The sequence below is a fragment of the Triturus cristatus genome, chromosome 3_1 (assembly GCF_964204655.1).
Source record: "Triturus cristatus chromosome 3_1, aTriCri1.1, whole genome shotgun sequence".
In the NCBI taxonomy this organism is placed as follows: domain Eukaryota; kingdom Metazoa; phylum Chordata; class Amphibia; order Caudata; family Salamandridae; genus Triturus; species Triturus cristatus.
Genome location: NC_140583.1, coordinates 610,156,662 through 610,182,938, shown reverse-complemented (window position 1 = coordinate 610,182,938; position 26,277 = coordinate 610,156,662). Strand labels below are relative to the sequence as shown.

The 26,277-nt window shown below is 46.5% G+C and overlaps 1 protein-coding gene across 1 annotated transcript in view; it reads left to right on the top strand.

Moving 5' to 3' along the window:
• LINS1 (lines homolog 1) overlaps positions 1–24,663 on the top strand; it is a 181,893-nt gene extending 157,230 nt beyond the window's left edge. The window contains exon 7 of the mRNA XM_085644535.1: positions 21,950–24,663. Within this exon, the coding sequence (XP_085500661.1) occupies positions 21,950–22,811 (862 nt within the window). The 3' untranslated portion in view covers positions 22,812–24,663. The remainder of the gene's footprint in view (positions 1–21,949) is intronic.
• The last annotated feature ends 1,614 nt before the right edge of the window (positions 24,664–26,277 follow it).

The window sequence follows — 26,277 nt, the reverse complement described above, 5'->3', positions numbered from 1 at the left end:
CATCACCTCTTTCACCTCCGCTGTCTGCGGCACGGATTGAGAATAAGTCAGCCCCTTTCTGAGATGGTGTGCATTGAGGTGCTGTATCGCACAATAGTGCAAGGGGCTGGGAAAGATGGCCTGAATTGAGGAAGAGAGAACGCCTACCAGTCGAGCAAGCTGGGACAGCAAAGTTTGGGGCTTGGCCAAGGTCTGGTGCAGCTCCTGCCTTATCTTCGCCATCTTCCGGGCCGTAGAGAAGACGGAGTCTATTTTGAACCCCAAAAAGGTTGCACAGTGAAATGGGGTCAGAAGAGATTCCTTTTCATTTATAACAAACCCCAACCCCTGCAATAATTTCACTGCTTTCCACAAGTGTTGGTTCAGCTTGTTGGTCCACTGGGCCAGAAAGAGCATGTCTTCTAGGTAGACTATCATCCGTATGCCTTGCCCCCTTAGGAATTCCACCGCTGGCCTGAGGATGTTTGTGAAACACCACTGCGCCGAGGATTGCCCAAAAGACAGAGTGGTGAACACGAAGACCTGGGTGTCCCACCTGAACTGCAGGAAACGGTGGTGAGGAGGAAAGATCGGGACCATGAGGTACGCGTCCTTCAGATTCAGCCGTACCATCCAGTCGAGAGGCCTCAACACGTCCCTGAGAAGGTGCATGTCCTCCATTTTGAAGTGGCGATATACCACCCACTCGTTGAAGTCCTGCAAGTTAATCACTGGTCTCCGGCCCCCGTCGGCCTTGTCGACCAGGAAAATATTGCAGGAAAACCCATTGGGATGCTCTTCTGAGAGGCAAATCGCCCATGTTTTGATAAGGGGGAGAACTCGTCTATCAGTTCTGTGTTGCGCTGGGAAAAGAAAATGGGACGGGCACAGGTCACCTGATGAGGACAGCCGTAAAACTCCACCAGGTAGCCCTGCACCATCTGAATTACCCAAGCGCCGCTTGTGATAGAAGCCCAAGCTGGGAGTAAAAGTGCCAACCAACCACCCACTCGCAGGTGCGCCTTAGGCAACACACTCACCTTTGCCAGAGGTGTTGGATTGACCTCTGTAGCCTCCGCGGCCTTGGAACTTCTGTCCTCTGCTATGGTAGAACGTATTGAAGCGTGTGCTGTCCTGATACTGCCCACGCCCGGAGCCTTGTCACATGTCAGGGTTGGAGTAAGAGTAGCGGCCGGTCGAGCAGCCACTGCCATGAACGGCCCTATGGAAAGCCTTAGGCGTATAGATCCTGCAAATGTTGGACTAGACCTTGTCCAGTGAAGTTCACGTCGCCACAAACTTACTATGTTCTTTAACGAAGGGGTCCCCAAACATACCCCCCTGGACCACTGCTCAAGCCTCAGACGAGGCAAGGTCCCACAACTTAGGGTCCACCTTTATTGAAAGGGAGCGGTGCTGCTTTGTAGAGAGCTCACAGTTTGCGTTCCCCAGGAACACAATGGCATGCTGTGCCCATCCCGACAACACTTCTGGGGAGATTAAAGAACCTGAGGCCTTAGCCTCCTCTGCTATGTCTAGGATCTTTGTCAAAGGGCCCACCTTATCCAGAAGCTTGTCCTGGTATGAGCGCCAGGACCGGTCAATACCCTTCTTAGGGTCCTTGACAAACTTGGCCAGGAACATCGCTTTCTTCGGGTCAATGGTGTAAGGGTAACCTTGCCATCTAAACTGGGGCGAGGGCGTTCCACCCGGAGGCTGTTACAAACGTCCTCCTCTATGGGCTACACAGACAGCTTGTGACATTCTTGGCCACCTTATCCTCTGGCTCCCAGTCTGCCGATTGTGGGTGGACGATGTCATCCGGGTCTAACATGTCTGAAATGCCTTCCGGGGCAGAAGAGGGGGGGTATGGGCTAGAGGGACCCGAGTCGTCATCTGTATCCCCAGGGGAATCACCATTATCTTGGGGTTCTGGGGTGGCGGTGCATGGAGGGGTTCAGAGAACTACCTGGTGGGTGCGCCGGCACTAGCTGCTTCAGGTGCGCGAAAGCATCTACATCCACCCCGGAGGTCTGGCGTGGGTTTAGCCCATTTGGCGCACTCTCGCCCAATCTACGCTTAGAGGCACTGTTCTAAGGGTTCTGTGGCTTGGTTGACAGCCCTATAAATGGAATCATCTACTACCTGGTAGAAGTAATCGTCCCAAGGGAGGAAGGACAAGGAGTCCTCCTCCTGGAACTGCTCTTAATCTGCTTGCATGGCTGGGCAATAAGGATGAGGAGTGGTGTACACACAATTTGCGCAACAGACAGTACCAACCCAAAACCAGGGTGTCACACGGGTGACTGGGAACAAGGCTGGGCTCTCCACAGGACAGCGCTGTTAGCACTGTATTCCGAGTGCCAAACTCGCGCTGCCTATAGCGATGCCACAGCGCCCCCAAGCGATGGAAGGACCTCACCGCAGTAGAAAACGGGCAGTAAAGTTGCGTAAGTTAGGCAAATGTGCCCCGCAACCGAGGGACTCTGTGGAGAGAACAGATTAAGTCAAGCCGTCCCAGAAAACGGGAGATAACAATCAAGTCAACCCTACAACAGGAGAAAAAAGAAAAAATTACTTCACTTGGTGCTGAGTTACGAAGAAAGAGAGAGTGACTAGAGTAGTAGGACCAATTTGGGACAGGACTGCGGAGAGATAATGACTTATGTTCTGAACTTTTGCCTATTTCTCTGCTGTTCATGGGAAAAGTAGTTTAGTTGTGTTTTAAAATGGCTGCTGATGTAATAAAGCGAAGGAAGAAGGCATAATCTGAGCCTCCGGTCCGGACATAGAATTATTGTTTTACTTTAATTTAACATTTACTGCCAGTTTCTTAAGTCATTTTGGGGACAGGTATGCTTCCAAGGAGTCTCTGTGTTCCCCTGCCTTTTTGTTAACTTTGGCTTGGACATGCAAATAGCTGTATAGAAGTTTAAAATAACTATAAAATGTGGTCTTGCATATGTAAATCCTTTGCTGCACACAGTATTAGTGCACAATGCAGTAATGCTGTGCCTGAGTAAATCTCACACAGCGCGGGGTGTAAGTAAACACCCCTAAAATTGGTGATGCTGCAGAGAAAGGATTTTTTCCACAAGAAAAAATATGTTCGAGGCATATGAGCTGCAGAGTACACACTGCATAGATTGCCATCTGGTTTTGGGCCCGGATGTTTGCACTTGTTTTTGTCTTGGAAAGTCTTTGGAAGTCACGGGGTATGTGACTCCTCCTTTGGATCATAGTGCGCATAGGCATCAGCTCCATCCTCAGATTGTTTTTTTCCGCCATCGGGGTCAGATGTGTTCTCGCGTTCCAGTTCGGAACCGTTAATGGTCTTCTCTTTCAACGCGCAATCCTTCCCATCTCGACAGTATTGTTTTCGATCGCGTCTCCAGCCACATGCGACCCTTCAACTTCGAAGTCTTCGATTCCTGTCGTCGACAAAGGCCTTCGGGCCTACCCGGGCCTCATCTCCAGCTCATGGAAAGGACGCCATTTAAAAAGTGTCCTCGATGTGGGTCGAAGTTTCCCCACACCGACCTACATGAGGTGTGCAACCTCTGCCTCTCACCAGAGCACGAGGCTAGAGACTGTCCTGCTTGTGCCTCCTTCCGCTCCAAAAAGACCATCCGGGACCGACGAGCACGAAGAACAATGGCGCACTCGTCATCTTCGATCCCCGACGACATCTTTCAAGATGGTGTCGATGTTCCGGAGCAGGGTCGAGTCGAGGAAGCCATCATCAGCACCACTGAAGCAGATGATTCAGATGTCGAAGACATCACTGCAGCTCAAAGGGCCGTGAGTACAGACGTTGACCCCGACCCATCCACCCCCTCGACACCGTCAAAAAAAGCCTCGGTACCACCTCCACCTTCGGGCCCAGGTGCACGCCGAGACACTGCTTCCCATGCCCCGCCTTCGGGCCCGGTAAAGAAGCCTTGTAAGCCTTTAAGTGACTCGGGCTCGAGTCAGCCTACCCTCGGTACCGAGAAGCAACATCCGGCATCGAAGAAAAAGGCATCATCTACCTCATCCACGCCCACCGCTGCTCCCACACCGAAGCACTCTGCGTCGAAGGCTAGCACAAGTTCCTCTGCACCGACAACACCCTCGGAGCCGACTAAATAACGCCCGCCGAAAGGCCCCGTTACTACCAAGCCAAAGACCTCGGAACCGAAAAAACAGCAACCGGTTCCAACTGATAAAGATACTTCAAAACTACACGGTTCCAAGCATAGAACCGCTACCGAGTCGACGCCCAAAAAACTTACGGCACCGAAGCCCTCGGCTCTGAAGGATCTGTCTCCCACAGATAAACTGTTTCGACCAGATCCTGCCCAAAAGACTCTAATGAAGGATCCTAAGACTGGTCATTTAATGCTCCGCATCAAGAAAAGACCACTAGACATGCCTGCACCCGCACCGCCACCAAAGAAGAGAGACTTTGCTACTTCTCCATTGAGGATTCCTTCTCTTCCTCCTCTTCCTCCTCCTCCTCCTCCACCTCTCCCACCACACCATCACCTACCCCAATAGATGATAACACCTCAGATGATGCAGGGGGAGGTGCGGACGATCAACCCCTTGGGGACCCTACTCCTACTGGCTCCCCTGACCCATGGGATGATTACAGTGTCCCAGATGTCCCTTACATCCCACAAGGTGATATTTATCCCTTCAGGCATTACCCCCCAGAGGACAATATCGGATTCAACCAGCTCCTTCAAAGAGCTGCTCAATACCATGGGGTGGCCCTGCATACAGACCCAGTAGAGGAGGATTTTCTTATGGATACCTTTGATATCACACAAAGGTCTACCTCAACACTGCCCATGCTTAAAGGGGTCATTAAGCACGCTCCAGAGATCTTTAAAGACCCCGTCAGGGCTCGGGTCATCAACCCAAGAATAGAAAAGAAATATAAAGCTACCCCTACTGACCCAGTATACATTAAGGGCTCCGCACCACTAGACTCCCTAGTAGTAGTCTCTAATGCCAGGAAGAGGGCAAATTCCCAAACGTCAGGTGACGCACCACCACCAGACAAGGAGTCAAAACTCCTAGACGCCTCTGGCAAACGCACGGCGTCACAGGCAGCAAATATTTGGCGCATTGCTAACCCCCAAGCGCTCCTTGCCAGGTATGGCAGGGCACATTATGACGAACTTGGGTCCATAATGCAGCACCTCCCTGACCAATATAAAAACAGGGCCAGTGAACTAATCCAAGAGGGTAAGACCATCACTAACACCTCCATTCGTTGTGCCCTAGATGCAGCAGATACCGCCTCAAGGGCAATCAACACCAGTGTCCTTTTGCGCATGCATGCCTGGTTACGTATATCAGGTTTTAAACCCGAAGCACAGAGTTCTATACTCAATCAGCCTTTTGATGAGCAACACCTATTTGGACCCAATGTAGACGTATCCCTCGAAAAAATGAAGAAGGATACAGACACCGCCAAATCTATGGAAGCCTTGCAATCGCAAGCTCCCAGGCGGTCGTTTCGTCACTCATCCTTTAGAAGCACCCATCGATGCTACTCCTCTGATAGCCCTTCCACCTCTTACAAAGCTCCAGCACAATCCACCTATACTAGAGGTTACCAAAGGGGTGGGTACAGGGGGAATAACAGCAAAGGCAGAGGCACAAACAATAACTCCCGCTCTGCCTCCACACCTTACCCCATGACTTCCCTCCACTTCCCCCCGACTATTCCACTCCAGTCGGGGCAAGACTCCACCAATTTCTCCGTGCCTGGATAAACATCACTTCAGACAGGTGGGTCCACGAAATCATTCAATCAGGCTACTGTCTCTAACTAATATCTACCCCCCAAACATACCACCCAAACACTGTCCAATGTCACAAGAACATCTGTTACTGTTAAAGCAGGAGGTAATCTCCCTCCTACAAAAAAGTGCAATAGAACTAGTTCCCCTGCACCAACAAAACAAGGGAGTCTACTCCCTCTATTTTCTCATACCAAAAAAGGACGGATCTCTAAGGCCTATTTTAGACCTCAGACCCCTAAACCTATACATACATTCAGACCACTTCCACATGGTCACACTTCAGCAGGTCCTCCCTCTGCTTTCCCAGGGCGGCTTCCTTGCTACTCTAGACCTCAAGGACGCCTATTTCCACATTCCCATTCACAGTGCTCACAGAAAATATCTCAGATTCGTAGTGGGCGGTCAGCACTATCAATTCAAAGTACTCCCATTCGGAGTCACCACAGCACCAAGAGTGTTCACCAAGTGCCTAGCAGTAGTGGCAGCACATCTAAGAAGACAACACATACATGTCTTCCCTTATCTAGACGACTGGCTTATAAAACCCAAATCGTACAATCAGGGTGTACAACACACTCACGCCACTTTTCAACAACTTCACAACCTGGGGTTCCCAATAAATCACGCCAAGTCCCAGCTGCAACAGTCCCACACGCAACAATACCTCGGTGCCACAATAAACACCTCAAGAGCGCTCGCCTATCCCAGTCCCGCCAGGATAGCGAGCATCCATGCTCTTCTCACCAGATTCCAACTGCAACACTCTCTTCCAGCTCGAGTTTTCATGCAACTCATAGGGATGATGGCTTCTTGCATATTCATAGTGCCTCATGCAAGACTCGAGATGCGTCCTCTCCAAGAGCGCTTAGCACGCCAATGGAACCAGGGTCAAGGTCAGCTAACAGATCTGGTGTTGGTAGACGGTCGTACCCATCGCTCTCTGCAGTGGTGGTACACCAGGAACCTTTCCAAAGGGTGACCGTTCCTCAAGCCAGTTCCTCAAATAGTCATGACAGCGGACGCATCGCTCTCCGGCTGGGGAGCTCACCTACTACGTCACACCATGCAGGGCAGGTGGACACCTCAACGAAAGTTACTCCACATCAACCACTTGGAGTTACTAGCCATATTCCTAGCCTTAAAAGCATTTCAAAAACAAATATCAGGCAAGACTGTCTTAGTCCGCACCGACAACGTGACAGCCATGTATTATATCCAAAAACAAGGCGGGACACACTCTCTATAGCTCTCTCAACTTGCACAGAGCATATGGAGGCGGGCTATACCTCAGAACATTTTTCTCCTAGCCCAACATGTCCCAGGAGTCCAAAACACAATAGCCGATCTCTTGAGCCATCAAACAGAACAAATCCACGAGTGGGAACTTCATCCACAAGTTCTTCAACCGTTTTTTCAGATCTGGGGGCAACCACAGATAGACCTCTTCGCCACCCAAGAAAACGCCAAATGCCCAAACTTCGCTGCCAGGTATCCTCACCCATTATCCAAAGGCAATGCGATATGGCGGAACTGGTCAGGCAGATTTGCGTACGCTTTTCCGCCTCTCCCACTCATTCTGCTAGTGGTGCGAAAAGTACAGCAACACTCATTAACGCTCATCCTAGTTGCTCCAACTTGGGCCAGACAGCCATGGTACACCACACTGCTGGAACTCTCAGTAGTTCCGCACCAGAAACTACACCTCTCTCCACACCTCTTAACCCAGAACCATGGAGAGATCCAACACCCAGACCCAGCTCAGCTCAACCTAGCGATCTGGCTCCTGAAATCCTAGAATTTGGTTACCTCACCTCTCCTCCTGATTGTATGAACGTCATCAAAGAAGCTAGACGTCCTACGACTAGAGCATGCTATGCAGCCAGGGGGAAGAGATTTGTAGTATACTGCCATAACAACAATACTAATCCCCTAGATGTGTTTATCCAACACATCATAGGCTACTTACTACACCTCCAAAGATGCAACCTAGCCTATACCTCTATTAGATCCCAATGCAAGCGCCGAGATGCCCAAGGGTAAGTCGAGCGCTATATAAGAACACACATACATACATACATACATACATACATTAGATTGCATCTTGCTGCCATAGCAGCATATCTACAAAATAGACAGCATCTCTCACTTTTCAGAGTACCTGCCATAAAGGCCTTTATGGAGGGACTCAAGAGAATAATTCCCCACAGAGTACCACTTTCCCCTGTGTGGAATTTAAACATCGTTCTCACAAGACTAATGGGGCCTCCATTTGAACCTCTACATAAATGTGAGCTACAATTCTTAACATGGAAAACTGCTTTCCTTGTAGCCATTACTTCTCTACGAAGAGTTAGTGAACTACAAGCACTAACCATTCAAGAACCCTTTCTCCGGATGCATCTTAATAAAGTTGTTCTCCGAACTAATCCTAAATTCCTACCTAAAGTCATTTCTCCCTTCCACCTCAATCAATCTGTAGAGCTGCCTGTATTCTTCTCGCAGCCACAAACAGAAAGAGCTCTTCACACCTTAGATGTCAAAAGAGCACTACTATACTACATAGAGAGAACAAAACCCTTTCGCAAGACCAAACAACTATTCGTGTCTTTCTCATCACCACACAAAGGCAACCCCATATCAAAATCTGGGATAGCTAGGTGGATTCTCAAATGCATACAGATTTGTTACCATAAAGCAAAACCTACATTATCTGTTCCACCTAAAGCCCACTCCACACGAAAGATAGGGGCTTCAATGGCATTTTTAGCAAACATTCCTTTAGATGATATGCAGAGCAGCTACATGGTCTACACCGCACACGTTCACAAAACACTATTGTGTTGATGTGCAAACCAAACAACAGTCTAGTGTGGGCCAGGCTGTACTCAAAACACTATTTCAAACTACTGCAACAGATACTGGTGGTCGCCGCTAGGGGTGGATACTGCTTTACAATCTATGCACAGTGTGTAATCTGCAGCTCATATGCCTCGAACGGAATATGCTACTTACCAGTATGCATCTGTTCTTGGCATGTAGAGCTGCAGATCTACACACACCCACCCGGCTACCTTTATCTGTTCCATTATTATCTTACTTAGATACACCACACATGGGCATCTTTCCTGTTTCTTACTAAGCTCCATCATTTCCCTGCTGGCAAAAAACAATCTGAGGATGGAGCCGATGCCCATGCGCACTATGATCCAAAGGAGTCGCTGCATACCTCGTGACTTCCAAAGACATTCCAAGACAAAAACAAGTGCAAACATCCGGGCCCAACACCAGATTGCGATCTATGCACAGTGTGTAGATCTGCAGCTCTACATGCCAAGAACAGATGCATACTGGTAAGTAGCATATTCCTTTCATGGTGGAGTCAACAAATGTGCATTTCCCAATCAGTAATTGTATTACAAATACGATTATGCATATGGAAATGCCTACACAGTGGCAAAAATAGGCATTCATAAATGATTCCCTAAAGTACACTTGGAAACCTCTGATTCACTTGGCTTTCAATGCATACTTAAGGAAAGTTTTGTGAGTGCCTGGAAGTTGCAAACCTGCACCCCCACCGGGCTGCATATTTACCACTTTTTGCTACATTGTACCCAAAAAATGATTACAATAACTCGTTGCAAAGTTCACATGCTGGCTCGAAAAGAGGCTTAACAGCCTCAGCATCACAATACCGAAGTCTGGCTCACAATATTTGAGTCAAAACCATGCCTCTGCATATGGCAGCTGCACCTGGGCAGATGATGGCTTATGCGCTGGCATATGAGGGTAGCCGCATAGGTTAAAAACAATTGGTTATATTACCTAAAATAGACATTTATTTGTGTAAGTAGCTGTTGTGCTATTTTAAGAATATTTCAGCTATAATGCGGTTCTTAACGTTCACTGTGTCAATACATATAACTTTACCTACTGGGAAGACTGGACTAAAGGTCATTACATGTACTCAGGAAAGAAGCAGCAGTAGACACACAATGAAGAATGATGTCACTGAGAGAGCAACTCCTGATTGGTAGTGAAGTTGGAGAGAGGATTGGTTTAAAGATCATTTAACCAAACTCAGCAAAGAACACTCAATGAAGAAATAAATCACTGAGAAAGCAACTCATGATTAGTAGTGAGGTTGGCCAGGATCTGCTAAGAGAAGATTGGTTCATAGGTCATTTAAACATACTCAGCAAAGAAGTAATAAATCACTGAGAGAGCAGCTCACAGTAGTGAAGTTGTCCTGGATATGCTAAGAGTCTGTTACTGACTGGGATGGGAGTAGGTAAGAGACGGACACATGCAGTGCTGGTGACATCCAAGTCTTGTATAGCTTTTTTGGATCATATAATGCATTATAGGAATACTATGATGCATTATTAGCTGAATTAATATAAGCTGAATTGAAAACGTGTGACAATGTTAGCAAATGAGATAGTAGGAAAAGTCAACAAAGATTGCTAGCTGTGAATCTGGCAGGATGCATGTACTGTATAGGAGGAAACCTGTAAAGAAAGTCCATTAATGTCCTGAGCCTTTCCATATTTGTTGCCAAGAAAGTCATTGAGAATGAAGAAGATTGTGTTCTTCAATGAAAAGGAGGAAAGGAGTGCCTGGAATTAGTTTTGTAAAAATGAAAATGGATTGAAAGGTGAGAATCTCTATTTGGTGTTCACATAGTTCCTCATTTCCTTTGAGGGCAGGAGGTTCTGTGGTTGTGGTCGTCGAGCAGTTAAGGGATTTTGTGCAGACTGGTTTGGATGCATTTAAAGCATGAATTGTAGGCATTGGTGAATGAAGTGAATGAATCAGGGAAAGGAATGTCCCATAAGAGATCAGTGAACAAAATCTAGATGTGTTGTCTGGAAATGGGAGCAGAGTTGTGTCAGAAAGGGATAAGCAGGAACATCTGGTTCTCTGGATGAGAGAGCAAGGAGCAGTGTGATTCAGTGGGCATAGGGTAGTGGAAATAAAAAATAAATAAATGTGAAAGCACATAAACTGAGGACATCAAAATCTAAGTCACACCCACATCCAGTAAATGTACTTCCAAGACCATAATCACTCCATCACTGACAGTAAAATAAATCCACTTATTTCATGTGCATAGTGGAAGATATGGCTGAAAACTGAAATAAACCAGAGGCTTTTTGGCTGACTGCCCGACTTTGTCAAAGGGGATATAATAGTGCCATATTGTAAGAGGTGCTTAAATGGTATGACCACCATGCTTACTTAAAGCTACTTACAATGCTTAAACAGGTTAAAAGACATTTACATATAAATCGACAAATAGTGGTTAAATATAAAACCCATTCCAATGGTTACTTCTAACCACATATTCCTCACCATTAGAATATTAAAAGTCTGTGCCGGGTGCCAGTCTGTGGGACTGCTGGTCAGGCACATGAAAGTATGAGTCCTACAGGTCCAAGATAACCATCCAGTCATCCAGATTCACAGCAGACCGAACTTGGGCCAGTGTGAGCATTTGGATTGTGTACTTCTGTAAAAAGGCATTGAGAGGGTAAAGATCTAAAAGAAGGCCGAAAGCCTCCATCAGCACAGGGAAATAGCAGGAATAGCTGTCCCTACTTTGGAGGCCAGCACCCTCTTAATGGCACCTTTTTCAGTAGAGCCTGTATTTTTTGCTTGTGGGTGGATCGGTACTCCTCTGAAAGCCTCTCTGATGTGGGAGGAAGCTGTGGCAGTTTGAAAAGAAACTGAAGAGCATAACCCAGCTGGACCATCTGGGGAACCCATGATTCAGATTTGATGGGCTGCCATCTTGGGAGAAAGTCGGGTCTTGCCACCTATGGGGTGGATGTGGGTCTATAAGAAAAAACTAAAGTGGATTTGGGCAGATACCGCAGTGGAGGGGGGGGACTGAGAAGAATGTTGTCTTTGGTGACCCACTCAATGTCTGCTTGATACCTGGCAACGGATGGACTGGGGTGGCTGTTGCAGTGCTGGCGGGCCCTGTCGTCTGTACGTCAAACCTCTGGAGTAGCCTCGGAATGGTTAAAGCTAAAGAGAATGTTCCTGAGCAGAGATAGAATGGCCTAAGGAACACACCGTTGGCTTGGTCTTCTTTGAAGTGTTTGAGGGCAAAATCTACTTTTTTGCTAAATAGCAGCAACCTGGCTGTCGTGACTGGTTTGAGCTCAAGAGGACTGAAACACCTTGGGAATCGCCAGCAAGATCACGCTTGGCCATTTCCCAAAGTCTGCACTAACCGAACTCCATACCAAGCTGTCGGAAGAGAACATTTGCTTCCTGAATCCTTTTTGACTGCCTGTCATTAGTCGTTGTGGGACATAATATAGGATTTACTTTACTGGATTTAAACCTGGACCACCAAACTCTCAGGGATTAGATTCTGCTTAAGAAAATCTGGGTCACCAGGCCTCATTCTGTGGCTACTTTCTTCCTTCCTGTTCACTGGTGCGCAAGAGCAAGGCTTAGCCCATATACCTATAAGGGTATCATGCAGGGCTTTATTTAACTCAAGTAAGGGGTCATACGATGCTGGCCCAAGATTCAAAACCTTAGTAAGTACATTTGTCTTGTCTTTCACTGCACAGAGCTGTAGGTCCAGGACTGTATCGGCATGTCTGAGTGCAGCAAATTAATCCCTCTTCTGCATTATGGTTTCAATGGGTGAAATCAATCCTGAATCGGGAGAGGCATCAAGCCAAGTTGCCTCCTGCAGCTGTAGGTATGTTATCATCCTAATTCTGAGGTAAATCATCCCCATCATCATCATCTGGTGGTGGAAACTCTTGTCCAAACCGGAACAAAAAAAAGAGTATGGATCCTCTGAGGACAGCCCCATGGTAGACAAAGTATTTTGGGTGGGTCAGAATGTACAGTAAGTGGGTGCAGTGAAGTCAGAATGTGATCTTGGCTGGGTCGAAACAGTTGCGGCTCTGGGTCAGACACTGAAGTCGGCAGGGTGCTATTACTCCGGCGACATCGAGACTGGTGTCTATGAAGAAGGGATTGACTCAAGTCTTGGGCCCCGAACTGATATCTACATCAGAGTCTGTGCCAAACCCAAAGTGGGGTGGCTCAGATGGCATCAAGGATGGATCGCCCAGCATTAGCTCAACTGGAGGCTCTTTTAGGTCCATGGTGGCCCAAAGACGCCCCACAGGGAATTGGAACATTGCCGAAAATACACAGCATAGCTTCCATACAGGTCTTCAGAGTCTAGCTATTTTAGATTTCCTTGGTGTTTCACTACAGTCGTCTGATTTTTGTAAAGGTAATCCTATTTACGAGCAAACATGTGGACACATCTTGCCTCAAAATCCACACAATCTACTTTAAATTTCCTTTGTTTACGTTTTGATCTGTCTTTTTGAATTTAGTAGCTTTCCGTCTAATTATTTAAAGAATAGCCAAGTTTGCAAATTTGGTAACATATTCTGTAATTTACCCTTCAGAGACTCTATCTCTCAACCTCTAACTTATAATGCTCAGTTTTAGCTTTTTTCACTGGTGTCTACACAATTAGTCATTGCCTTTCAGAATGTATTCACTATCCTAAATCAAATCTACATTTAACTGACCTTTATAGTTGGGGTATGTCATGATCCTCAGACCTCGTGGCATCATTTAATGTTACAAATTGCTTATCATTGAGTTAACTACCCACTATCTACTTATTTTATGTCTGCTCAGCTTTTCCAATCTTAGATTTCGGTGTGAGCTCCTTCAACCCCTCCCCCCTCCCCCCCCCCCTTCACATTGCTAATCTTCACTGTCTGAGACTTATCACTTTTTTTAAAGTGAAAAACATCTGCTTTCAAAACACATCACTCAATAAGTCCCCATTATGTGAAATGAGTGACTAATAACTTGTAATATTTTGTAATGAATGATCCTTAACTAAAATATATGGCATATTTAAGAGTACTCACTTTTAGTCTCCTATGCAGCATAAATGGGTGTCTTAAAACGTTGTGTAAATATCGATCTCAAATTTTCTTTCCCTTCTCTGTCAGGAGTCATGAATAGCAGACACCACTTCAGCCATGCCAAACACCGAACCTCAGCCTTACAGCCTATAGTCCAGAACATGACTGGAGTTCCAGACCCATAAAACTAGCATGAAGTTTGTCAGTTGTGCTTCAAATTACTGTGAAGCACTTCAGTAATGCACTTGAAAATCCTGTAACTGCAATTCATGGGGTTCATTTGTTTATGCACTCCTCCAAGTCAGAGCGGGGGTTCTTGTTGTAAAGACTATCAAGCAACAATCCCAATAATATAAAATCTATTTGTCCATGGGATGAGATACCACAGCAATGTGCTAGTCTACTTTTTCTCCATTTGCAGTGTCAATGTTTTTATTAAACCAGAGGACTTATACTATGCTCCAAATTAGCCAGGGCTCATATCATGTAGTATTGGGCAGAACTCACGGAGTTAACTCCGTGGAGTTACATGAAAACTCCATGAGATTCTGCAGCTTCGTGTATGGGTGGAATTAGGCATATCGTGCTGATTTCTAGCGCTGGGTGCTCGTTTCGTGCTGAAGAATCATCACGAGCGTTGGCGGAGTGCGCTGCTTCTCGAGTTGATTTTGCCCCAGCTTGAGTAGAATTTCTACTTGAGCAGCAGCTTTCTAACTGCGAACTTCGTGAGCACCCACGTTGCTGAAATCTCGCCAGGTGACCTCCTAGCGACCAAGAATTGCGGTTCATATGAAAAAGAATAGCTCTAGCAGGAAGGATAAACTGAATTTAAAAAACAACACACTTTTCCTTTGTGGTCTCTGGTGTAATAACTCGCCTGCTGTGGTTATTTCGTGTTCAGAGAAAACGACATCTGAAATAAATCAACGTGAATTGTAAAGGTATTGCTGTGCAAAATCAAGGAAAACAGCAAGATGGCATTCTTCAAAATTATTTACTTGATGAAGTCATATTTCTAATGGTCAAATAGTGAGACACAATACATGCATTCATGTTACAAACAGCCAATGGTAACAAAGAATAAAGCCAAAGTAAAGAAAAAAGTAGGTGAAGTGAGTATCCGCAAATGACAGAAAAGCTCTTCTGTGGGCCAAATTTAATAGACCGTCTGTAGGAACCAAATAGCAATTCACATTAGCCCAATAAGTGTGTTTCTCAAATTATTTGGATACAATATTAGTTCTATGGTCTACACTGAATGAATTGTTTCTTTTCTTTAGGATAAAACAATTTTTGTCCTAGGTAGTGAAAGTTGACACTTCTCGGCCTCTCAATATGGCTTCCTCAGGACAAAGTGGGACAAAAATTCACCCAAACTATGTTTGGAGCTACACTAAGGAGCGTTCCAAATGGGAACTCCAAAAGCCAATGCAGGTTCCAGGAACAAATGTGTACCAGGGAATGTGCAAATAAATCCAAGCGGTGCACAGGTTGTGCGTCCTTTGAAGGTGAAACAGAAAATGCAATTCACTCTGTACGGTGGTTCAATATGGGACTTGAAGTCGTCCTGGAGTTTTTTTGGTCGCGTCTGCGATCTATAACTGCCCCGTGTTACCTTGCTCAGCGATAGCCGGTACAATGCATCGCAGTTGGGCTGCCAAATCTCGCGTGCATTCGCCAACTCACTGTTGACGAGCCATGTGCAAGACAAAACTCGGTCGTGCCGCGTTGGGCGGAATATGGCCGGAACTCAGCGTTGCATGCATAACACAGAGTGGCCAAAACTCTGCCAGCGGAGCAGAATTTATCACCCACCCTTAATATTATATCATGACTTTGAATATAACAAAAGTCAGTTTACACGATCTTTCCAAATATGCCAGCACTCTGGAGTCCTCTAAAGCAGGGTCTGGGTATACCTGTGCTCAGAGTATACCATGGCTTTTTTCTTCCCTTGGTATTTGAGGAAGGGTCTTGTGCTCCGGAACACATACTTACTATAGCACATTCAGCTGATTTCACAAAATATTACTGTAAACAATTCCATATTATACTGATTAGCAAGAAGGTATTTTACAGTCTGACCCTTTCCACATTATGGAATCTTGGGGAAACCTGTTCTTGTTTGTGTGCCTCGGTTCCCTTTTTGTAAAAATTGTAACAATTTACCAAGTGCTCCATAAATAACTACGCATTTACATTTTACATGTGAATTAATTCTACAAGGTTTCATCAAACTATTAAGATGACGTTGCTGGTATAGCCTCTTTCAAATGTTGGCATGCATTAAACACAGTTCATTGAATTGTATCATAGAGAAATAATTTATGTAATCGTGTTTTAGAGAAAAGGAAGGTGCACAATTGGTTAGCAAAACTGTTTGCAACATTTGTGATATTTTTCAAGTTGCCACTATTTTTGGGACACATCTATTTAAATAGCAAATCGTAACTACTCTTGTATGTTGGAGTCAAATTATCTTCATATTCGTAGGAGTTTCAGGCACAAATTAAGCCTTGACAGGTATCTTGTATGCATTCCTGTGGAAATATTGTTTTGCAAGGTGTATTTGTACAAACTGATACTTGAGGTTTTCAGAGAACGGGATGGGCTCCTGTGAATTTCATCGATCATCTATGCTATATGGATAATAAGGGGCTACTCTTGGCTCTGGCAAAACTGTAAAAGCAGCACCAAGTCAGTTTAAGAATGATTTTCTAATTTTAGTGACAACAAGCCTCGGTTTTCATGTCTGGGCAGATGACTAAACCGACACGGAAAGACTTCTTTTCATTTTAGAACGGCTCTGCCTGCTTCAGTTTTTCTAGACAGAGATGCAGGGACAATTGCAATATTGAAACTGAAGCAGACTATTATGGGCCTGATTTATATCTTGGAGGACGGGTTACTCCGTCACAACGATGACGGATATCCCATCTTCCGAAATGTAAATCCCATTATATTCAATGGGATTAATATTTCGGCAGATGGGATATCTGTCACCGTTGTGACGGAGTAACCCATCCAACAAGAACTAAATGAGGCCCTAGGACTGTATTTCCAGAAGGACTGTGTGTATCTATGTATTTAATCAAAGACCATTTTAGGAACATTAACACAGCCACAAATTGTTACGGTTTGGAAATGCATAACACATGTTTTATTTGAAATCACTGTATCAGTACTACATGTTGAGCGAGCTTGGAGCTCACTATATTTATTGCAGCATTCACGTTAATATCATAGCTGTTGTATTAACGAATTACATATAGGATTATGAATACCTTGCACATTTGGATACTTTAAAGTCTTGCTTCTAAAGGAAATGGCTCTTCTTTGGCTTTACCACATTGAGAGTATGTGCTGCAGGAAGGTAAGGGAGAAAGTCAAAGATTTTACTTGTACAGCGAACAATATGACATGCTGTCACGATCTCTCACAAGCATCAGCTATACAAATCCCACACCCTCGTGGGTGTTAGAGGTGATAACTGCTTCAGTGGTAGATGTTGAGCTGGATAGGTCCCACCCGCCCCTGGCACAATCGGTGGCCCGTAGGGTGGCTAATAGCAGGCGCGCTTGGCAGGACACATGGGGGTTGGTAGACACATGGCGGACGCATCATCCGAGGGATAGGGATTACTCCTTCTACTCAGCCCCCCACGAGTTGTATGCCCGCTTGGACAGCATATTGTGTTCCCCGGATGCCCAGACTCTGATGCGACACAGTGAGTACTTGGCTAAAACCATCTCGGACCATAACCCTTGCATGGGGGTGCTGCAGTGGTCTAGACAGCGGCAGGCGATACCCACTTGGCGCTTAAACCCCTTGTTGCTGGAGGACCCGGTTTTCCGGGCTGAGGTTAGCGGCTGCATAGAGCAGTACTTTAGGACTAACGCGGATACGGCGTCGACCCGGGCGGCGGAGTGGGACGCGTTCAAGGCAGTGGTCCGGGGAGTTTGTATATCATCCACCGCTGGCGTGCGGAAGACTTTGTTGAAGGAGGTAGCGGGGGCGGAGGCCCAACTGCGGACGGCTGAGCGCGCGCATCAGGCGGGGGAGGGCGAGCTACCTGCGGTCGTGGAGGCACGGGAGGGCGTGGCGGTGTGTGTAGAGAAGCTTCGCTGCTTTGATCATAAGGAATACCTTACCCGGGCGCATGCGGAACGGGACAAGGTGGGGTCTCTTTTGGCATGGTTGGCGTCCCCGACGGCCCGCGGTACACCTATACTGTCTCTGGTCGAGGCAGGGGGGGTCCCGGTCTATTCTCAGGAGGAGATTAATAGGCAGTTCGCCAGTTATTACGCAAGGCTGTATGACAGCACCATGCGGGGAGAACCTGAAGGTTTAGCTGAGTTTCTGGTGGCGGCTCGCCTGCCCCGGCTGGACCCGGAGAGCGAGAAGGACCTCGGGGGTGCTATCACCCTGGGCGAGATTCGTGCAGCAATTAAGCAAATGGCCAGGCGAAAGACCCCGGGGGTAGACGGACTGCCCATCGAGTTCTATGCGGCTTGCCCAGATTTGCTTGCGCCGCAGCTGCAAGTCCTTTACGGAGAGGCTTGGCGTCTTGGGCGCTTACCAGCCTCCGCTCGAGAGGCTATTGTGGTGCCTCTGCTGAAACCAGGAGGGGAGGCTGGCGCGCGCACGGCATACCGCCCGCTCTCCATGTTGACGGTGGACTACAAAATCCTGAGCAAAATCCTGGAGTCGCGCCTGTTGACTCATATGACCGCCTTGATCCATCCAGATCAGGCGGGCTTTATCCCACGACGTAACACGGCCACGTCGGTGCGACGTTTGTTACGGGTGATGGAGCTGGACCGGGACATATATCCGGAAGCCTGCACACTGTCGGTCGATATTGAAAAGGCCTTCGATAGTGTGGAGTGGCTCTATTTATACCGAGTGCTACGGGCTTTTGGCCTGGGGGACGGCTTTGTACGCTGGACCACCTTGCTCTATAATGAGGCCACGGCCCGGGTGAAGACGGGGGTTACTATCTCGGCCTCCTACCCGGTGCGGAGGGGAACGAGGCAGGGTTGCTCGCTCTCCCCCTTATTGTTCGCCCTGGCTATTGAGCCGTTGGCGGCGCATGCCCGGCTGGGGCGTTCCTATGCTGGAGTTCACCTAAGGGGGGATGCTCACTATATCTCCCTGTATGCTGACGATCTGCTGATGTTTCTGGCGGATGCCGAGGGAGCGCTGAGTGGGGCGACTGCCTTGTTGGAGGCCTTTGGACGCCTCTCAGGGCTCAAGGTCAACTGGGGCAAGACATTCTTGTTCCCGCTGGGACCGGGCGGCCGGGCCCCCCAGTCACTGGGACTGGTCCGATGGGAGGGGGACTGCCTGCGGTATCTGGGGGTTAATATCTACCACACCCAGCAGGACTTGCTGGAGGGGAACATTGGCAGAGCCATTCGCGGATTGCGGGGCAGCATGAGTTTCTGGAGTACACTCCCGCTTTCGTGTGCCGGGAGGGTTGCGCTGTTGAAGATGGTGGCGTTGCCACGACTCCTCTATTACTTTCGCACCCTACCTATATGGGTGCCGGCGTCGTACTTCCAACGGCTTAGGGCGATGTCCACGGGCTTCATTTGGGGCTCCGGGAGAAGGCGGGTGGCGTTGACCACCCTGCGGCGGCCGAGGGCGGAAGGGGGCCTGGCAGTCCCGGACTTCGAGTGGTACTATCTGGCGGCCCAACTCCAGTGGCTTACGCAGGCGGTTGCCAGAGAATACCGGGGCCCGGAGGGCCCACAGGGCAGGCTGATTCCGCGACATGTGCTAGCCTTCATAGTCTTGCAGCAGAGGCTGGACCTTGACCTGCTCACGTTGGAAGAGCGTACACTCCGGCTGTGTTGGAACCGATGCCAGAGGAGGGCGGCGATAACTCGCCCCTATGCCCCGGAGATTCCTTTGGGGATGTGTACGGCGTTCCCGCATGGAGGCGATTGGTCTGGGCTGGCTGTTTGGGAGGAGTTGGGTGTGCAGATGGTGGGTGACTTATTCCGGGAGGGGGTGCTGCTGCCGTTCCAAGAGTTGCAGGACTCCTATGGGCTCCCACGTGGGGACTTCTTGCTTCACGCGGCCCTGGTAGCGAGCCTTCAGCGGCACTGGAATGCGGGGCTCTCGGAGCCGCCGGTCGCTGCGGGTTGCCAATATGTAGTGATGGCAGCGGGGACGTCCAAGGCCATTACTTGCCTATACCGCAGGCTGGCGATGGAAGGCTTGCCGCCTCTTGCCACCTTGAGGGGCAAGTGGGAGTTGGACCTTGAGAAACCGATCCCCGAGACTACCTGGTCCACGCTGGTGCGGCGGGCCTGGAAGGGAACGCGCAATGCCCGGTTCCAGTTGGTGCAATTTTTCACGTTGCACCGGGCGTATTTGACACCGGTGAAAATATTGCAATTTTTGGGGGGGCGCACTCGCAGTGCCCGCGGTGCGGGAGAGAGGGCGCTGATTTTCGTCACATGTTTTGGTCCTGCGTCCAGCTGGGTGATTATTGGGCAGAGGTCATGGATTGCCTTAATCAGGTGACGGACCGAGCTATTGACCCGGACCTGGGGGCCTGTTTGCTGCTTTGGTTCCCGCACACCCGCCGGACGAAGGTCACTAGCAAGTTTTACGACTTAGGATTGATAATGGCCAAGAGGGAACTGACTATGCACTGGAAGTCCAGGACGGGGCCTAGCTTCTTGCGATGGAGGGCGGCCTTTGTGCGTTGGGCGGGGGCTGAGGGTGCGCTCCGGTTGCAATTAGCTCTTCGGCGTGATGACGAAAAGGCGTTGGCGACGGCCCGGGCGTGGGAGGCGCTGGTGGTGGAACTTCAGGGGCTGATGGCTGACAATGGGGTAGAGGGGGACACATCTGGCGGGCAGGAGGAGGTGGCGAATGGGGAGTAGTAGTGATTGCTGGCAACGAGGCTGTGGCTAAGTGTAAGGGAAAGACAGGGATTCCTAGTGGAGGGCGAGTACCCATGTCTGATTTATGGCAGGGAAGGGGCACATCGGGAGCGAGGTGAAAGACAGGAGGCACACTGACATGGGGTGGGGAGGGAGGGGGGAGGGCCGGTAGGGGCCGGAAGCTCATTCTCCCGGTTGTTGGCTGGTAACTTTATGTGTACTAAACATTCTTTGGCCGTGGAGGAAGCGGGTTTGTACTGTGTTGTTGCTATGAAAACAATAAAAAAATGTTTCAACAAAAAAAAAATAGAGGTGATAACTGCTGGGACTGAAGAGTGAGAGAGTTTCTGTAATGGTCATGAAGAAGGAAGTGGGTGTGAGACCCATGGTAGAGAGCAGAATGGTGAGTTCATGCATCACAAGGATTGAGCCCAAGTTAAGATCACCATATACATGCAGGAAAAGGTAGTGAGCATTATTACTAGGACAAGGTTTTCCTTCATGAGCAATAAGTTCACTTAGCAAGGGGACACTATACCATAATAATAATCATAGGGAAGAGGATTAAAAGCAACTTGACATGAAAGCTGCTATCTAGGATCTTGCACCGGGTAGAAGGGGTTTTACCTAGAATGAACCTTACATCCATGTTTTTGAAGTAATGGGTGAATGGAATGTCACTAATATGGAGGGCTGCTGGTGTCATTTTCGTGGCGTATGTTTCTCAAGGTGGGTAAAGCAAGACACTAGAATGAGGGAGTTGTGTATTAGTCACCAAGTCTGTAGTGTAGGTGGGTCCGTTATGGTTGGATAGGGTATTGATGGAAAGTTGTGCTATCCAACGTGTTGGAAGGAGTAACATGGAAGCATAGGAGAGGCAGAAGTTCATCTTTCTAGTGTGTATAGTGGTCTTCATTATTATCAAAGTGGTGAGCGATGAATGAAAGTAGTTTTGGTACAGATAGACCTTACATGCCTATACAAATGATGATTGTTGGGTGAGTAGTGGTTAGCCCAGGAAGGAATAGGAGATAAACATTGTACATGTTCAAGCATTTTCTGGACACTTGAGTCCCCAAGTATTCCTCAGCTTAGAAATCTTCTTTTACATTAGAAATGTGCCATACCATTTCAACCTTCTGACCTAAATATGCTATAACAGTTGTAAAAATGCATTAATTCCGTATGTGTGGCAAAAGAATTTTCCAAATTTCATCATTACATATTTTACTCCGTATACATGTCTATATAGTTGTGTTAACTAATGAACTAGTGCCTTCTTATAAATGCATTTGTATGTTAGAAAGCACATTTTGTTTATTATGTATATTTATTTTTGTTGCAGAATATGGCGTCGATCCATTAATACACTAGGCATTGGCGAGGTATTTCCAAATTGGACTCATGATGCTGGCTGCAACCCTCACTGCATCTTCTTATACCTGTTGAAAAATGTTGGTTTTGATGCAACAGTTCTCCTGGACTTCCTCATATCCTCGGAAACCTGCTTTCTTGAGTACATTGTCAGATATTTGAAGTTCCTTAGGGAAGACTGGACAGAGTTCTGCCAAGTTTGCAATTTTATTGATACTTTCACATCCAAAGATTGTGCTACTGTTTGTGAGGTGGTTACTTCCATTCAACAGGACAGTGTCAGCAGCCAGGCGGGTCGGAAGGTGTTTGATGGCCTTGACAGCACAGAGAAACCCAGCTTCCTATCAGCCCCATGTCCCTTTGAAATGCGAAGGACATCTGGTGGTGCTCAGCAGACACTACATTGCAAATCAAGTTCTTCCACAAGGACTGATCACCTCTGTGGTCTGGGAACTCTTCGAGGCCTTGTTGATTATGACAGCTCAGATGATTCAGAAGAAGACACTGCTTCGGACCCTCAGCAGAACTGTATAGGGCATCAAAGTTCAGCAGGTATTTGCAACGACTTGGGTGCAGAACTGGATAGATTGGACCTGAAATCAGCATCTGTCAATCCAAAGGATTCTAGCACAACATCGGCACATCAGGATGTGGCTCCTACCGCTTTGGAGAGCACCATGCTCAAGTCTACCCAGTGTCTGGCAGAGCTACAGGCAGCAATATCTCGATTAAAGAGAAGAAACCTCTTCCCATACAATCCATCCGCCCTCCTGAAGCTCTTGATGCATATTGAAACACTACAGGAGCACAAATTGTCTGTAAAGCACTTTTAGTAGCAGTCAACATCTTAGCCTATACTTGCCGACTTACAATAACATATGCGGCTGCGGGGGAAGTGGTTAGGAAATGCTTATACTTTTTTATCCTTAAACTAGTGTAAGTACCCTCGCCATGCCTGCAGCACACGTCTTGCAATAGCTCTGGAGGGTAAAGAAGCAGGAATTAGTGTAAAATTACATTGGTGCTCTTAATAATCATTGGTGCTAGTTTGAGAGCCTAGATAACTAAAGTCCTTCTTTGCCACAAGGCCAGCAGTAATACACAATTTGGCACTTTATTTGCACTATCTGCATGCATGCCTTATCTTGTGGGCAAGAGGGCACTTCATTGTTTAGGTGCATCCAGCCATAGCTTCTCTTTGTGAGAAAGTCAACATGTATACTTTCCTTGATCGTGCTTTACATGACGCACGCCCTACTGGAAACAACACTGTAGCAGCTCTTCACATTGCTGTCCATCATCTGTTAATGTCTTTTAATGACCAATGACTTGATCTGCTTGTCAGCAGTAGTAGTGGAGGAGCTCGACATTTGTGATGCACATGAAACTGCATTGTAATCTGTGCTGTTTATTAATGGATCACTTCAGGGTCCACATGAAACACGAATATAGGGATTGCAAATTAATCCTAGAGATACAGGTCTTGTAAAAGTGCAGACACCTGATCAGACAGTGGCTATAATAGCTAACATTCACATATCAGTACAGTGTCTGGTAGAAAACTTCCAGTGCTTGAATTTGCCCATTTTTTGCCAGTGCTTCTAACCTATGCCTCTTCTGTGGATTAGGCATGGCACATGTGACCTCAGTGCCTTCCAGTTGGCATCTCCACATAATCGACATAAAAAAGTTCCATAATGAAATTCTCTTTTTCTGCAGCAGTTGTGGTGTCTGGTATTGCCATTTGTGTCACCCTTGCCAGACGTTGCTTTGACAGATCTGGTATAGGTAGAAATAGCAAAGAAATCAAAAAAGAAATAAGGGGGGGGGGGGGAAAGAAACAAGATTATGACCTTTTCACCTTTAAGCCACACGTGTCACCTTAGCGATTATGAATGCCTCTGTATTTATTGTTAAAAACGGGATGTTTGCTGCTAAAAGAAGACCATCTACATCACTTTCCAACCTTTTTGTGTCCGTAAATGGGTTGAAATTTCTGTAAAGATGTGGGGAAAACTTAATAATATTGGACAACCTCAAGATAGCTTCTGATGCCAGACCCACATCTAGCTACATAAATGGCACTTTTGCAGTTGTTTATTTTGATCGATTCATTCATCATCAGTGATATTGAATCTGCTTCTCTGTCTCTTTTTATTTTTTATTTGCTGAAAGTAAGAATACACGTTGGGTTTGTTTTCACAGAAGGAAAAGAAAGGCAGTGAGTAGTTGCTTGGCTGGACTCTAATTCATTACTATTCTGAACCAGTTGCTTTACACATATAGCTTATTCCTGTTACTTTCATAAATACAAACTTGTGTGCTGGTCCATGCCTGGCAAAAAAATATTTTTATCTTGATCTTGGATGTACACAGTTAGTTCACGCAGCTTTACAGAATGTGCCTGAGCAGACTATTTTCTGAACAAATATTTTTGGTTTGTGCCTCAGTCTACCTTTGGTCATACCTTGACTTAAAGTCGAGTATTTAGATAACTGTGAAATTCAATTTGCCAGAACCAAAGGAACTGCAGTAGTATATTCAACAGTGTGGTGATAATACAGCTCATATTCCACCATATCATTAACCTCCGCTGCCTCAGAGTTCTCCTAAACTACTGTATCCCTTATTTGAGCTGTCTATGAAAAATTACATTTTGCTATAAAATGTGACCTGTTTTACTGATACAGCATTCACTTCTTGCAAATTATAACCACCATCCATTGAAAGGGGCATTATTTTAGCTGATGAGGGAATGGTAAGAAACAACTGTATTTTGAAAGCAAAACCTAATATTAATAATAACCACGTATGACCAGATCAAGATTAGCTGGGCTTTTCCAGCACTGGATCTTTCATATATCCCATGTTTGAATAATTCCCTGTTGTTATGCTGGGAATCCCTAGTAACTTTAAATAGTAGTAAATGGTGTTAAAATGGCCATTGCATTGGCAACAGTGTTTGTTGAGTTGCACATCCACCTCATTTGAAGCAACCTGAACTGTCGTGTAGTTCCTAAAAATACATAGAAGCCTTTAGACCAGCTAGCTCACAGTGCCACCATAAGCCCCCTAACCTTACCAAGGAACGAATAGTTTCTGGCCACTATCGAACATGATAACCCTTGATTTTTTTTAGGGATCGTGGAAACAGTATAGTACTTTTCGTTCAGTCAATCGTACGCCCTTCGTCTCGGAGAGATGCACAGAATAAAGAATGGGGCATTTTCAATAAGCATTTCTTGAACCAATGTAATTCTAGTATAAAGCATATGTGCTGCGGCAGTCATTAGACGGAAGCAAATGTATAGGATTGCAAGCACCAACAGAGTAAATAAAAAGTAGAATTCTACCAGGGTGCTAAAACAGTAAATATACAGGCATAAAAACATAGTAATCAAGCGTCCTCCTATGATGCAATCCCTACCCAAGTGTACCTAGAATGAATGTGGGTGTTAAACCAAGATTCCCCTAAGAAAGAGCCAACACCATTACCTGATGGGAGAGAATGAAGGACCCCTACTTGCTCTTGAGTTAGATACCCCGCAATGGATGTCAGACCGCTGCAAGTTGTAGGTTCTGCAGGCTGGAACCTCATTGTCTAGTGTCCGCATGGGAGTTTCTGCTCTGCCTATCTACCGTTGGTATGGTTCTTTTTATACCATAAAGATAGGATAGCCTCGGGGTTCCTTACACAATCGATATGTTGTGAGTACGATTATGTAAATGAGCCTAAATCAATACCTGCAGTTATGCAAAATGGATCTTTAGCCTTAGGAGCAAGATGACCATGACTTTTATACAGAGTATGTTAATCCTGTTATGTATTTGTGAAACAAAAAATAGGAAACTTATGCTAAAACAGTGAATTCGTATACAAACAAGATCTAGTCGACTAACATTAACAAGTTGACCAATTATGCCCTCAAAAGGTTGTTTCTATCCATTTATTATTTATTTATGACTTTATACATTTATTTATGAGCATATGTACCAACAATCTCTTCATTTTACAATATCATTTCTTTTGACATAAACAAGTATTGTTATGGGTACTATATCAATGCAGATCTGGTCAACTGATTACATATTAATACATATATATACAAAGGTAGAATTGTTGAGCATGGCTGTTAAATCGTTAAATCTACGCGCGTTTCGGCGTTCAGCCTTCTTCAGGTAGCCATGGTTCTTAATTCCTTTTTAGATGGGTTCTTATACCGCCGGTGTATACTTTTATCGTTAGACCCGGAATGTTGAGCGAAGTTTTTTCGCTTCCTACGGGATGGCTAGAAAATC